The 15,678-nt window shown below is 38.4% G+C and overlaps 1 protein-coding gene and 1 pseudogene across 15 annotated transcripts in view; both read right to left on the reverse strand.

Annotated features, from left to right (window-relative positions):
* The window catches only part of NSD3 (nuclear receptor binding SET domain protein 3), a 120,941-nt gene that overhangs the window by 40,840 nt on the left and 64,423 nt on the right, over positions 1 to 15,678 (reverse strand). For 14 of the 15 annotated variants that reach the window (XM_036249696.1, XM_036249685.1, XM_036249691.1 and 11 more), the window contains 4 exons: positions 14,551 to 14,596; positions 11,525 to 11,655; positions 11,019 to 11,147; positions 10,256 to 10,382 (listed from right to left, as the gene is read on the reverse strand). In XM_036249696.1, coding sequence (XP_036105589.1) covers positions 10,256 to 10,382; positions 11,019 to 11,147; positions 11,525 to 11,655; positions 14,551 to 14,596 — 433 coding nt within the window. Of the gene's footprint in view, positions 1 to 10,255; positions 10,383 to 11,018; positions 11,148 to 11,524; positions 11,656 to 12,025; positions 13,671 to 14,550; positions 14,597 to 15,678 lie in introns of those variants that run through there. The other variant, XM_036249697.1, reaches the window with a different exon arrangement.
* On the reverse strand, positions 5,464 to 9,687 carry LOC118622954 (annotated as a pseudogene).

A 15,678-nucleotide genomic window follows, 5' to 3' on the forward strand; every position in this document is an offset into this window, starting at 1 on the left:
TAGAGAGAGGAAGGGAGAGAGAGATAGAAACATTGATGTGAGAAACACCAATCGGCTGCCTCCTGCACGCCCCCCACTGAGGACCAAGCCTGCAACTCCTGCATGTGCCTTGACCAGGACCTCAGTCCATGGGATGACACTCAATCCACTGAGCCACAGCAGCCGTGCTGTTTTGTTTTTAACAAAAACTTTTTTCTGCAGGTAATTTTAGTATCTTCTCTTTGTCCTTGATATTCTAGAGTTTAAGTTAAGACATCTTGCAATTTTTTTGCCTTTTTAAAATTAGAATTACGTGTTTTCATTTTGTGTCGGTTTTAGATATGAGAAATATAATTGATTATTTACTGGCCATTTGGATATCACCTTTTGGGAAGTGTTTAAGTCTTTTGCCCATTTTTCTTATAATGCTATAAATTTTTTTGAAAAAAATATAAGGAATAGTCTTTTGATTTCTTTTTATTAAATTTTTTCTTTATTGATTTTAGAGAGAGAGGGAGAGAGATACAAATATCGGTAAGAGAGAACATCAACTGGCTGCCTCTTGCATGCCACACCCTGGAGATTGGGCCCACAACCTGGGCATGTGCCCTGACTGGGAATCAACTGGCGACCCCTTGGTGCATGTGTCGACGATCAACCACTGAGCCACACCGGCTGGGCGTCTTTTGATTTCTTTAAATAGAAAGTTAGATTCAGTTTTGGAAGTACCTAACCTTTACAAATTGGCTGAATTATAAAAATTCTTCAAAATTAGTATTTATAACTGTGATGTTCACTTTTTAAAAACTGGCTTTGTTGTAGAAATAAAGTTCAGGGAATTTTGTTGTCCTGTTGCATATACATAATTTCAAGTTATATAATTCACTGTGTGTGTAGATATAAAAGCAACAATATTGTTTCTAAAATAACTTTTAGAATTAAAAAAAATAAATAAATTCATTTTAAAGGTTAGGAGGTTTTGCCCTGGCTGGTTTGGCTCAGCGGTTAGAGTGTTGGCCTGTGGATCAGTCTCAGGTTCAATTCCAGTTGGGGGCATGTACCTTGGCAACAGTTGGGGTCCTGGCCCTGGTCAGGGTCATGTGGGAGGCAACCAATCAATGTATCTCTCTCACATCAATGTTTCTCTCTCTCCCTCTCCACCACTCTATCTGAAAATCAATGGAAATATATACTTGAGTGAGGATTAAAAAAGAAAAGAATGGACTTCCGGTCAAGATGGCGGCATAGGTAAACGCGGTATCACGTCCTCCCATAACCACATCTAAGTTACAACTAACCTACAGAACAACCATCATTCAAAACCGCCTGAAATCAAGCTGAATGGAAGTCCTACAACTACGGAATTAAAGCAGCGGCCACATCCAGACTGGTAGGAGGGGTGGCGGGGGTTGGGGGGCGGGGGCGGCAGCAACGGGCTGGTGCCACAGCCAAGTGTGGCAGATAAAAATCAGGAGGAGCCCTGGCCAGTTTGGCTCAGCGGTTGAGCATTGACCTGCGGACCAGAGAGTCCCAGGTTCAGTTCCCGCTAGGGGCACGTACCACAAAAAAAAAAAATCAGGACACCTCGGCTGGGAAGGACCTCCCTGAAGACTGAGGCATCTCCGTCCCACACCAGGTGCCCCGCTCAGGGTTCCAGTGCCAGGAAGAGAAGTCCCCATAACTCCTGCTGGAAAAACCAGCGGGAACTGAGGCTCAGGGAGGCTGAGGCAGCTGGAGCCCCAGGCAGCTCCTTAAAGGGCCCACGCACGGACTTATCGGACTCTCTCCCTCTAAGCTTGGAGGGGAGGCAGCTCGAGGGGCGCCAGAGACATACAGGGAAGAACTGAGCTGTTTGGCACTGGAGCGAGGGCTGGAGAGGGGGCTTTCTCTGGGACAAACGTGATGTAAGACGCTTTGTTCCTTTGGTGAGCCCTTCCCTGGGGCGCCAGACAGTCGCCATATCTGGGACTCCAGCAACCTGGCTCACACTGGTAGACCCCCGCCTGGTGACTCCTTGAGGTCCCGCCCCACCCAACTTTCAGGCCCACCCAAGCTGTTGCCACTTGCTTAACCATAGGATTGGCCTGTCTTGGATCCTGCTTCAGGTTTTTCCTAAATTCTTTCAAACGAGCAGCATCTGGTCTCAGCAAGCCCCACACCTCTCATTAAGTAATACACTGAAACAAACACAGGGAGGCAGCCAAAATGAGGAGACAAAGAAACAGGTCCCAAATGAAAGAACAGAACAAAACCCCAAGAAAAGAACTAAGCGAAATGGAGATAAGCAACCTAATAGATGCTGAGTTCAAAATCCTGCTTATAAGGATGCTCAATGAACTTAGTGAGAACCTCAGTGAACTTAGTGAGGGCCTCAAGAGCATAAAAAAGGACCAGTCAGAAATCATGGATGCACAGTTAGAATTGAAGGAGGCATTAACTGAAATAAAGAATAATTTACACAGCTTCAATAATAGAGTACGTAAATCCAAGGAGCAAACCATCGATTTGGAATATAAGGAAGCAAAAAATGCCCAATCAGAACAGCAAAAAGAAAAAAGAATCCAAAAACATGACGACAGTGTAAGGAGCCTCTGGGACAACTTCAAGTGTGCCAACAATCGCATCTTGGGGGTGCCAGAAGGAGAAGAGCGAGAACAAGAAATCGAAAACCTGTTTGAAACAATAATGGCAGAAAACTTTCCTAACTTGGTGAAGGAAACAGACATACAAGTCCAGGAAGCACAGAGAGTCACAAACAAGATGAACCCCAAGAGGCCCACACCAAGACACATCATCATCAAAATGCAAAAGGTTCAAGACAAAGAGAGAATCTTAAAAGCAGCAAGAGAAAGGCAGCTAGTTACCTACAAAGGAGTTCCCATTAGGCTGTCAGCTGATTTCTCAAAAGAAACTTTGCAGGCCAGAAGGGAGTGGCAAGAAATATTCAGAGTGATGAAAAGCAAGAACCTACAACCAAGATTACTCTATCCTGCAAAGCTGTCATTTAGAATCGATGGCCATATAAAGAGTTTCCCAGACAAGAAAAAGTTAAAGGAGTTCATCACCACCAAACCGTTATTATATGAAATGATGAAGGGTCATTTTGAAGAAAAAGATAAAAAATATGAACACACAAAAGGGCAATGAATACATATCTATCAACAATGGAATCTACAAACAAAATGAACAGGCAGAACAGAAATATTCTCATAGATACAGAGAACATTTTGTTGGTTGCTAGATGGGAGGGGGGTTGGAGGAATGGGTGAAAAAGGTGAAGAGATTAAGAAGTACAAATTCATTGCTAGACTGACAAACCTCAAAGGGAAAGGGGGTTGGGAAGAAATAAACCAAAGAACTTATATGCATAACCAATGGACACAGACAATAGTGTGGGAAAAGGCGGGAGTGGGGAGGAGGGGGTCAATGGGGGAAAAATGTGGAACATCTGTAATACATTTTACATTCAATAATAAAAATTTTAAAAGAAAAAGAAAAGGTTAGGAGGTTTGACTCTACAGCTTTGCCTAATGCATAAAACTGCTCTTTGTAAAACTGAAATAGGCTTTCACTTGCAAATTGATCAAAATAAGTCTAATAGAAATAAAAATTGTTACAGCTAGTAATACTGTTATATTAATAAAGAAGTAAACTATCAAACCCTCTTAAGATTTATGTTTAGAGCTCTAGCACGTAAATGCTTCCAATACCCTCCTTTCTCACTAGGATATGGTCTTCATTTAGAATAAATAAATAATTAAGTAAAATTGACTGTTAAACATTTTATTCAAAAGGGAAAATGAAATACTTTCTTTCCAGAAATCACATTTGTCTTAAATGACAGAAAGTGGTAGTATCAGAACGTATTAGACATGTATCCTGTAATACTTTTTACATATAAAGTGTTTATATTAAACAATGGTTTAAAGAATCTGAATTTTCACTCCTAATGTTAGAAGCGTACCAAATTAGCATCAAACTAATTTTCATGTGATAATAAATCAGAAGTAATTAAAAAAATAAAGTACATAGGGGTTATGGGAACTGACACCCTTCCCGAGTTGAAAATCTACATATAACTCTAGACTCGCCCAAAACTTAATAGCCCTCCGTTGACCAGAAGCCTTATGAGTAACATAAACAGTTGGTTAATATGTATTACTACTGTACTCTTATAATAAAGCTAGAGAAAAGAAAATATTAAAAGTCATAAGAGAGAATATATTTATAGTACTGTACTATATTTATTAATACCATTTATTTATGTTAATTGTTTACAAGAACTGTCAGCCAGCCTGGCTGGTGTGGCTCAGTGGTTGAGTGTAGACCCACACACCAGGAGATCACTGGTTCAATTCCTGGTCAGGGTGTGGGCCCGATCCCCAGTGGGGGGCATGTAGGAGGCAGCCAATCGATGTTGTCTCTCATCAGTGTTTCTATCTTTCTCTACCTCTCATTTCCTCTCTCTCTAAAATCAATAAAGAAAAAAAAATGGAAAAAAAAATTGTCTGTCAGTACCTACATCAATATTATATGATACAAAACACTGTAGGTGTTATATGTATTATTAACACTAGACATCAAAAGTGAAAGATAATGTAAAAAGAAATTCATATTTATTTATAAATGTAATGATTCATGCATTGATAATGAAAAACAGCAAGATGATTGCTTTATTGTAGCCTAGCATAATTGACATGATTGTTCCACAGTAGTAAGGAAATCTCTAAAAAATATCTCCAATAGACAGTATTTTTTGAAAAAAAATTTTGCTTATAAGTGGACTCATGTAGTTCAAACCTGTGTTGTTCAGAGGTCAACTATAATTGTTTTTTAAATTTTGTTTAAAATATAAAACATAAAATTTATCATTTTAACTATTTTTTTTATCCTCAACTGAGGACCTTTTTTTTTGCATTTATCTTCAGATAGAGCGGGAGGGAGAGAGGGAGGAAGAGAAAGAGAGAAACATCAATGTGAGAGACACACATCGACTGATTGCCACCCACACACAACACCAACCAGGGCCGGGGACAAACTAAAACAGAGGTACGCGCCCTTAGTGGGAACCGAACCCGTTCTCTCCGGTTCTCTCTGGTCCACTGGCTGACACTCTAACCGCTGACCCAAACCGGCCAGGGTTCAAATCTGCTTTTATTTTCTTTATTCCTTTTAACACACAAAACTGTTCCACACACCACATTTTTTTACAGCTGTGAAGTCATTTTGGTCCAGTATGATTTTATCCCCAACACTTAGCTGGTATAAAATTATGACACTTAACCAGTGTTAAATCTATATAGCACAACACATTAAGCTTCAGACACTTAGCAATTAAACCACATAAAAAAAAATAGGACAAGACCCACATGTGCAGAATCAGGTGTTCACAGCGCCCATCTGGTGACTAGCAATGGTTCCAAAAGACAGCCGAGGCAATAGGCAGTTACTTCAGAGGACACTGAACACTATACATAATCGGGAAGCACATTACAATGTTACTGAAGTGTTTTATGTACCACCCCACCTCTCTCAGGTGGTCTCATAATTCTAGAATGTTAGGTCCAGCTGATAAAAAAAATGAAGACAGACAACACATTTACTCTGTGGACATATTCTAACTCCCACTATGCACACATTGTGATTTTGAATGAAACTTGTCCTTAAAACATTGTGATTTTGAATGAATCATGGTTTTTCAGGTTGGGTGTCCCAACAGTCTTGCATTTGACTGTTACTTCTGTTGGAGTACTGCTAGCACCAAAGCTGAGCTGGATAGCAACTAATGGCTGTAGATAGCTCACACGCAGTTTATCCCCATATTAATATGGAAAAAATTTTAAGTCTGTATTGCCCTAGGGAAGATAAGCCTGATGGAATTGTTGTGTTTTGCACCCTTAGAATTACCAGAGAATTCTATCCTTGGTTCTCCTTGAGGCTTTAATCCAATTATTCTATTCATTTTCACAAGAATACAAGGGCGTTCACTGAAGTAGCCAAAGTCAGGATCATCCACCCCACTGAATGCTTGCAGTAAGGCAATAGGAAACTGACATGCTTCTTAAAACAGATCCTCTGGCTCAAAGAGTATTCCATCAGCAAAGACTGAGATTCTTCTGTTCTTCCAAAGCATATGGCTTTAGAAACTTCTAAAGGTCTTCAATGTACCCATTATTTATCCATTGTTTATTATTCTACATTTTATTTATCCATTCATATATATTGATGGACATTTGAGTTATTTCCATCTTTTGAACATTGTGAATAGATGCTGCAATAAACATGAGTGTATCTGTTTGAGTTTCTTCTTTCAATTCTTTTGGGTATATACCCAAAAGTGGAATTGCTGGACACAGTAATTCTATGTTTAATTGTTTTGAGAAATTACTATACAGTTTTCCACAGTGTTTATGCCATTTTATTTTATTTTTTCTATTCCTTTTTTTTTTTTAATTTTTAATTTTTATTTTTTGTTACAGATGTTTCTCCTTTTTTACCCCATTGGCACCCCCCTCCCTATCCCCTCCCGCCCCATCCCTGGCTTTGTTGTCCATGTCCATTGGTTATGCATACATGAATATAAGTTCTGTGGTTTATCTCCCCCGCCCACCCCCTCGGTTCTGAGGGATGTCAGTCTGTGCCCTACTTCCATGTTTCTGGGTCTATCGTATTCCTTAGACTGTTATGTTCATTATATTCTGTATATAAGTGAGATCATGTGGTATTTGTTTTTTTCTGCTTGGCTTATTTCACTTAGGATAATACTTTCCAGGTCCCTCCATGTCGTCTCAAAGGATAAGAGATCTTTCTTTCTTACAGCTGCATAGTACTCCATTGTGTATATGTACCACTGCTTTTTTATCCATTCGTCTACTGATGGACACTTGGGCTGTTTCCAGATCTTAGCTATTGTAAATAGTGCTGCTATGAACATGGGGGTACATATATTCTTCCTGATTGGTGTTTCAGGTTTCTTAGGGTATATTCCTAGAAGCGAGATCACTGGGTCAAATGGCAGTTCAATTTTTAATTTTTTGAGGTAACACCATATTGTTTTCCACAGTGGCTGCACCAGTCTGCATTCCCACCAGCAGTGTACTAGAGTCCCCTTTTCTCCACACCCTCTCCAACACTTGTTGTTTGATGATTTGTTGATGGCGGACATTCTGACAGGTGTGAGGTGATACTTCATTGTTGTTTTAATTTGCATCTCTCTGATGATTAGTGATGTTGAGCATTTCTTCATATGTCTCTTAGCCATTTGTATATCCTGTTTGGAGAGGTGTCTATTTAGCTCCTCTGCCCATTTTTTAATTGGGTTCTTTGTCTTCCTTTTGTTGATGTTTATGCCATTTTAAATTCCCACCAACAGTGTACAAGTGTTTCAATTTCTCTATATCCTGTTTTCTTGATAGTAGCCATCTTAATAGGTGTGAAGCAGTATTTCACTGTGGTTTTGATTTCTATCTGCCTGATTACTCATGAATGATGTTGCATATCTTTTCATGTGCTTATTGGCCATCTGTATATCTTCTTTGGAGAAATGTCTACTCAAGTTTTTTACCTAATTTTGAATTGGGTTGTGTGTTATTTTGTTGAGTTGTAGGAGTTCTTTATGTATTATTATTATTATTTTTTATCCTCACCCAAGGGCATTTTTGCATTTATCTTCAGATAGAGCGGGAGGGAGAGAGGGAGAAAAAGAGAGAGACACATCAACTGGTTGCCACCTACATGATCCCAACCAGGGCCAGGGGCAAACTGCAACCGAGGTACATGCCCTTAGCTGGAACCAGACCCGGGTTTCTCTGGTCCACGGGCCGATGCTCTAACTGCTGAGCCAAACCGACCAGGGCTCTTTATGTATTCTGGATATTAATTCCTTGTCAGATGTTATTTGCAAATATGTTCTCCCATATTGTGAGTTGCTTTTTCACTCAGTTGATAGTGTCATTTGATGTATACTTTTTTTTTTAAGAGACAAAGAGGAAGGAAGAGGGAGAGAGAAAAACACGGATCGGCTGCCTCCTGCAAGCACCCCAACAGGGATGGAACCTGCAACCTGGGTATGTGCCCTGATCGGGAATCAAACCAAGACCTTCTGGTGCACAGGACTACGCTCAACCAACTGAGCCACACCAACCAGGGCTGGTTTATACAGTTTTTAATTCTGATAAAGTCCAATTTGTTTCTTTTTTTTTGCCTGTGTCTTTGATGTCATATCAGAAAATCATTGCCTAATACAATGTCATAAAGCTTTTCTTTTATGTTTTCTTCTAAGAGTTTTATAGTTTTAGCTCTTATATTTGATCTCTGCTCCATTGTAGATTATTTTTTTGTATATGGTTGTTAGTTAATGGTCCAATTTCATTCTTTTGCATGTGGATATCCAGTTTTCCTAGCACCAGTCTGTCCTTTCCCCATTGAATGGTCTTTGTACCCTTGTCAAAAAAAATCATTCCTCTATATGTAAACATTTATTTCTGGACTCCCAATTCTATTCCATTGGGTTATATGTTTGTCTTTATGCCAGTGTCATGCTGTTTTAATTAGTGTCGTTTTTGGTAAATTTTGAAATCAGGAAGTATAAATCCTCCAACTTTGTTCTATTTAAGTATTTGTAAAACAAATTTCCTTCTTAAATTTCTTAATAGATATGTACCAACTTAGTTTATATATAACCTTTGTTGGCAGAATTCACATGGAGTCTCAAGAGTGTTTTACTACTGAGCTATATGGTCCTTTCTATCAGTAGTTTGAAACAGAGATTCAAAACTTAAGTGCTTAAAGGGGCTGGACAGATTACATAAATGACTGGAATGACCGGGTTTTAGAAAAAGGTAATGATAAAGAATGTGAGGAACCAGGGATACATGCCTGATCCATGTTCACACACACAAAACACATTTTGAGGGCCAAATAAAACAATGTGTAGATAATCTGACCCCGAAGCTGCCAGTTGGCAAACTTCAAAAATTTTCCTGCAGAGTCTACATGTGATGAATGAAATTATCTTATATAGGAAAAAATATATGTTCGAAACAGCTTTTATAGCTTAATTTTTGCATTTGTGTGTGTGTATGTGAGAGAGAGAATGTATGTATTAAAATATACAATACATGATCTCCATCCCACTTAATCAAGGTGGTAGAAGGCAATGGTAAACAGCAAGGATTGTGGAGTCAAGCTGCCTCCTGGGTTTAAATGCCAGTTTCATCATATGCTGTTTTCATAACTTCGGGCAAGGTACTAAACTAAACTCTCTAATCCTCGATTCATCCTCTGTAAAATGAAAATAATAATAGTAACTATCTCATTATGTTATGAGATAACAGGATAAAATGCTTAGTACTAACAGTACCTGGCCTATAGTGTTCAGAAAACATATTACCATTCTAATGAAATTTACCATATATAAACAATGTTAGTAGGCATGAAATCTGATTTAAAAAAGGATAAAATAAATATCTATGAGAATCCAAATAAAAAGGAAAAAGGAGTAGGAAAATAAAGATCAGCATATCATAAATACTTGATATCCAGTTGGCTCATAGTTCCTCAGAGCAAAAAAAAAAACAACAACAAAAAAAACCATATATGCATAGTTCCTGGAAGTACTACCATGCCATCTTCAGTTGACTCTTCACTTGCCTTGTTACAGATTAAACAACTCTGCTTCCTGCTTTCTATGACTTTAATTAGAACCATGGCTACACAGGGAAATATAAACTTGCACATGTCACTCCCTAGAAACGATTCTGATAGGTGGCAGTCCGTATTGGGGTGGGGTGATAAGAAATAAATGGTGAATCCAAAACCCGCATGTTTTAAAAACAATTTCCAATAGCTCCATCTTACCACTAAAAGAACTACCACTGTGGTTACAGTTTGCAATTGACACTTATTCCAGTCTATTCAAATCAAGGAACTTTAAACCAATTTATTGAGCATAAAAATCTCAAACCCATTTTAAAAATAACTCACTCTATATACTTTGTATAGCTCTTTAGATAAAATATAAATACATCTTGATGATTTGATAGATTTTATGATTAAGGCACTGATAGGAGGAAATCTGACAATAACACTGCTAACTACTCTTTTGATTTTAGAAAGCCTAAACACTGAATGGTCTTAATTTGTTGAAATATACCTATGGAAGAGGAGGATAAGAGTTACATTTAACAGTGGTAAAAAAAAAATTAGATATTATGGGAGATATTGGCAATGCACATTCCTCCCTATCTTCTTTTCATAGCTATCAAAGTAAACTTACCGGTTTTACATTCCATGCAGATGAACTTCCCATCAGGGAGTGATGTCAACCCCAGGCACTCCAGATGGAAGTGTTTGTAGCACTCCCCCTCACAAGGAATTAGAGAGTCGCCAGAGCTTTCACAGATCTGCAATATAGCAAAAAGCAGTGGGTCTCAAACTTTAGAAGGTATCAGAATCACCTGGAGGGTCTGATAAGACACAGATGAAAGGGTCCTTCTCCTATAGTTTCTGACTCAGTAGCTCTGGGGGTGGGGGAAAGAATTTGCATTTACAACAAGTGTCGTGACAATGCTGATGCTGCTGGTCCTTGGTCCTCAGTGAGAACTACTGAACTAGGTAACTATTTCCAGACCCAATATAGTATAAAGTTTAAAAGGCATACTTAACCTTTTATGATTCCTTCTTTGAATCTGGGTACTTTAATATTTCTTCACAGGGCAAAGCAGTATTTTTCAAAAAGGGTAAATATATATTAAAAACGTAATGCCAACTTAATTTTAAGAAAATGCTTTTGAAATAAGTCACCTGCCATTTACTTCCATTTCATAACAGTCTCACAATGAAGATTGACATCTGATTGTGAATAGTTAACTATTTCAACTCAGAAAGGGAAGAAAAGAGCCCAAAATGGCTTTTAGATCTGTAGCTTAAGGGAATAGCCTAATTTAGGAAGACACTACCCTCTCCAACAGGAGGTAAGTATATTATTGGCAGAATATAATAGAAATTCTTTCAAGCTATAGGATAGGTCACTTGCCTACCTGACACACAGTGTCCTTCTTACTCGTTCCAAAGCCTCTTCTTGACATATTTGAGTCCACGGACTGCACATCAGAAATGTCTGCATCTGCAGTAGCTGAAGGGCTATCTACTTGCTTTCCAAAGCCTACCTACATGGAAAACATAGCACATTTTTAAGAAAAACAAAACAAAGATTTCCTCAAAGTTAGGTGCTATGAAAATCCTAGTTAAGAGTTGCTTAAATAAACCTTGATCTGACCTTTCTTTCTTTCTAAAACACCTGGATACCATGTCTGGTGTTTTGAGAGAAACTCCAGTTAAAATAAAAAAAACAAACTATGCTTCTGCTATAAGAGATCATCAAAATTAAGACACTCATCATTACAAAATAACCAAGTGACTTCTTTACTGTGAATATTTAAAAAATCCCCACGCTCCTCAAATAAGTTGGGTAAAACAATGTGTATGTTACTTGGTTTTGTAAAGCAAAAAGGAATCTTGTTATCAGACCCTTGAACATATTTACCTGCAGATCACTCAGGCCTCTAGAATCAGAGTCAGATGTGTCTCTGTATGCTGAACTAGTCATTTCTACATCAGTTGAGGCGCGACTCCTTTTCTTTAGAGGTTTACAGGAATCTGAAATCTCGCTGGCACCTTAATACAATACACCGAAATTAATCCTAAAATAGTGCTTAGTTTGTTCTTTTAAATATTTTGTGGGAGAATATTTTCTTTCCCCAAACTCATCTGAAGTGTGAAAAAAAACATAGCTCTCTTTTTACCACTGAAGTCACGAGTCAAAACTTCATAAGCTTCTGACTTTCCTAATAGTGATTTAATTTACAACCGCCCTATTAAAACATTTAATTCAGTGGTCCTGCTCTAAAGCTATTTTCAGTCCACAGAGCCCAAGTTCCAACCTAAAAACCAATTCTATCAAAACTGCAGGACAGCTGAATTGTTTGGAGCAATTCAAAGAACCATTCAATTTGGAGGGGGAAGACATAAAACCCAACACACTGTGTAGCTTACAAATATGGTCGAAGAGACATCTCCAAGTTGTTTTTTATTAGGGATGTGACAAATCTTTGATTTGTATTCGATTCGTACACGGATAGTGCCATTTTCCCCCAAAATTTTGCAATTTAGTTGAGTATTTCCCCCCCAAGTAAATTTTGGATGTTCATAATTGTTCATCTGAGACTTCCTTGGTGAAGTGTCATTTATTGTGACCATTAACAAGTGCTGCAGCACATCTACATATGTCATGCCATTTAGGAGGCACATTGCTGAGGGTTGTAAACAGACAATCAATGTTCAAGTGCAGCCAAATCACGAAGAGCTGGATGAGAGGCCTCTATGTGGAATTTGTGCGGGAAGAAATAAATATGGGAAAAAAAAAAAAGGCAGAGAATAGTGTGGAATTTTTTTTAAAACTGTGTGTAATACAAATCCAGCCAAAACAATAGTGCAAAAAGTTACAAAGCAACAATCTCTTGGGCTAATGCAGTATAGGCTATACAGAAACAGCCACGATGAAATGTGCAGATCAGGCACGGTGAATACCAAGGAACCAAGGAGACGGTTAATATTTCAACCCACAGTTTGTTTTGGATTTTTCCCCCAAAATTTCCATACAACAAACAGACATCTAGATCAGCCCAGCAAGCTATGGTGGAAGTGTGCAGTCCAGAAGAGACCATGGAGAAACAAGTCTCCTGGGGCCATGAAGATCCGCAACAGGCTGAGTGAGAGTAGCACTTGGTATATAGCCATGTTCTGTGGTGGAGGATGTGGGTCTCCTTAGACTGCTCAGATTACTGGAACCTCGTTATCACATCCCAGTCTACAAGTTTTTCACTGAGTGTTTCCTTACATCTATAAATGAGGGTGCCTGCCCATATTAACGCTGATTAAAAAACACAAGTACACAAATCTATCTCCTTCATTGCTGGTGTATGGACCCAGAACACCACCACAAAATATTTCCTTGACCTAAAAGATCATTGGATTAACAAGAAGTTTTAACAGAGGAACAGGAGTGCTGTACTGAGAGGCTTTCGAAGGGAAACACAGGTACCGCCATTTCCGATGAGTTTCTGAAAATGCTAGAAAAACGACAGACTGCCAAAGACAGCTGCCATGCTGTTCTCCATGATAACGGCACTAACATTTAAAAAAAAAAAAAAAAAGAGCTTTTAATGATTGTAATGTATACAAGTTTGGGCTGTTTGGCAAAACCCTGCAGCTGTGCATTAATGATGCTTTATTTAAAAACAAAAAACAAAAACAGTCCATGTTGAAATTGATCAGTGTAAGTTAAACGGTGGTTGTTAGGCTGGACCCATGATTTAAGCTGTACCTATCCAGCTCAGACCAAAAAAAAAAAAAAAAAAAAAAAAATCATTTGAATGTTAAAGCAATTGTTCAGAGTCTTGAAGAAGAAACCAGTCAGGAAAATGCCAATAACAATGATTGGCAAAATCAAAATTGGAAACAAAGAAACTGTTTATCGAGCCGCCGACAAAGAAATCTTGCATGGAGACTACAAGTCTGGAGTTTCTGGGATGAAATTGTACAGGAATCTCAGTCCACAGTTTCCTCAATCGCTGCGGAGACGGAGCTGTCACTGAATCTGACAGAGCCCTGCACTCCCCGGTCCGCCGACCCTGTGGAATGGTGGAAACACAACGCAATCAGGCCTCCTAATCTCGCAGCGATCGCGATGTCTTTTCTTGGAGCTCCGCCAAGCAGTGTTCCCTCCGAGAGGCTGTTCAGTTCTGCTGAGGATCTCCACGGAGACCATCGCTGCAGACTTCTCCCCGAGAATGCAGAGAGGCTGATGTTTTTTAAATAATGCAATTTGCCCAGAGTAAACTACAGGTATTAAATACAGTCTGAATGATCTCACCAAAAACGCACGACTCATGCTATGGAGTTTGTACTGTAGTCAAATTGCACACAGAAAATACAGATAGAAGTTTAAGGTTTCTTAAACTTTGTGCATATCTCAAATAGATTTGCATAAGGTCATCTAATAATGGCCATAAATATGCTATGAATCATTTTAATTTACAAAAAGATTTTACAGCACTGTAAAAATAAATGTGGCAAGATTTTTTTCTCAATCAGGTTGTTTTGTATGATTTGTCATAGTCCATGTTTGACAAACATTAATAGCTACTATTCGGTATTCAGTCGAATACCAAAAAAAGTGGATTCGTCACATCCCTAGTTTATAAACCAGTGAAACCCCAGAACCTTATGGAGAAAAGTTGGAAACAGTATCAAGTCTACCTGGTGTTCTCCAATTTACATAAAACAAATAAGACTTGTCACATGGAGGTACAGAATAATATCAACTCTAAAAGTCACACAAACATACACACACACACACACACACCAGGGAATACTTCAATTTCACACAAATTATTGACTGAAGAGCAACAACAATGATTTACAGAGACAAACAAAAATACATGAAGTACAAATAATTCTTTAAAATTGATTTTAATCAAGGAAATGCAAAGCAACATTATAATAACTCACCTTTCTGTAATCCAGTCTTCACTGCAGCCTGAGGAACTGTTTCAACCTGTTTGGACAGGAAAATATAGCATTAATGAGGAATTTTCTTCACTTTTAATTAATAGAGGGCAAAAACAATACTTCCATCAATCTAAGTAATGATGAGTGATTAATGTATCTGAAATCTGAACTCAGTCCCATCTGCTGGGTAAAATTCTCTGTCTCAAGGTCAGGGAGGGTTTAAATCCTAGCTGTCTGTGCTGAATACCAAGTGACAACACACAGCCACATGCTCTCTAGCAAAGACTTTTCCCACCATTCCCTTGGTAGATGAAGAGAACAAGAATACTTTCCTCAGTGTCTGGGAGGCAGGAGAGGGGTTGTTTCTGCAACCAGCCCAATGTTGCTATAAACCCCTCCCGCCCCAAAGACGTTAGGATAAATTTTTACTTACTATGATACTCAGGTTAATGTAACTCACGCCACTTTAAGACCCTTCCGCGCCTGCACTCACAGCTAAGTTGCTGGGAATCAGGACCCTCTCTGTAGAGAGTGCTACAGGGCTCCATACAGCTGGAAGCTCAATACTTTTGCTGCTAGTACAAACTTAAGAAAATAAGTTTGTGATATTGCAAAAGCACTTTCTTGAGTGTCTTATGAACAGTGTCTTGATCCTACATTAGGAGAGCGAGATCAGAAGTTATTCTGCCAATGTATATGTAAAACACGTGGTAATTTGAGGATTGAACCATAGGAATTAAAGAAAGGATGCTGTTTGGAGGAGTTCCTGTTTAAGCTATGAATTGAATTTTATGTTTCTTAAAGATGTGGTGAAATATGCATGTTGAAACACATTTTGTAAATATTTAAGGATTGTTCTAAGCTTTTTAAAAATATTTTTATTTTTTTACAACAGGTAAAAAAACATACAACAGAAGCGCTTTTATAAGATACAGTTAATAATACAAATATAAAATCTTCTAGACAATCACTGGTATTGTTCTACTACTAACTATAAACAGTGGCATTAACAATTTGTCCCATTTTGTACTCATTCTGCTTATTAATTTTAAACTGACTGGTCACAGACTGAATTTGGAAACCAGCTAGTAAAATCACAACTTCATTTTGGTAATGAATACTGTAAAG

The sequence above is a fragment of the Molossus molossus genome, unplaced genomic scaffold (assembly GCF_014108415.1).
Source record: "Molossus molossus isolate mMolMol1 unplaced genomic scaffold, mMolMol1.p scaffold_m16_p_9, whole genome shotgun sequence".
NCBI lineage: Eukaryota > Metazoa > Chordata > Mammalia > Chiroptera > Molossidae > Molossus > Molossus molossus.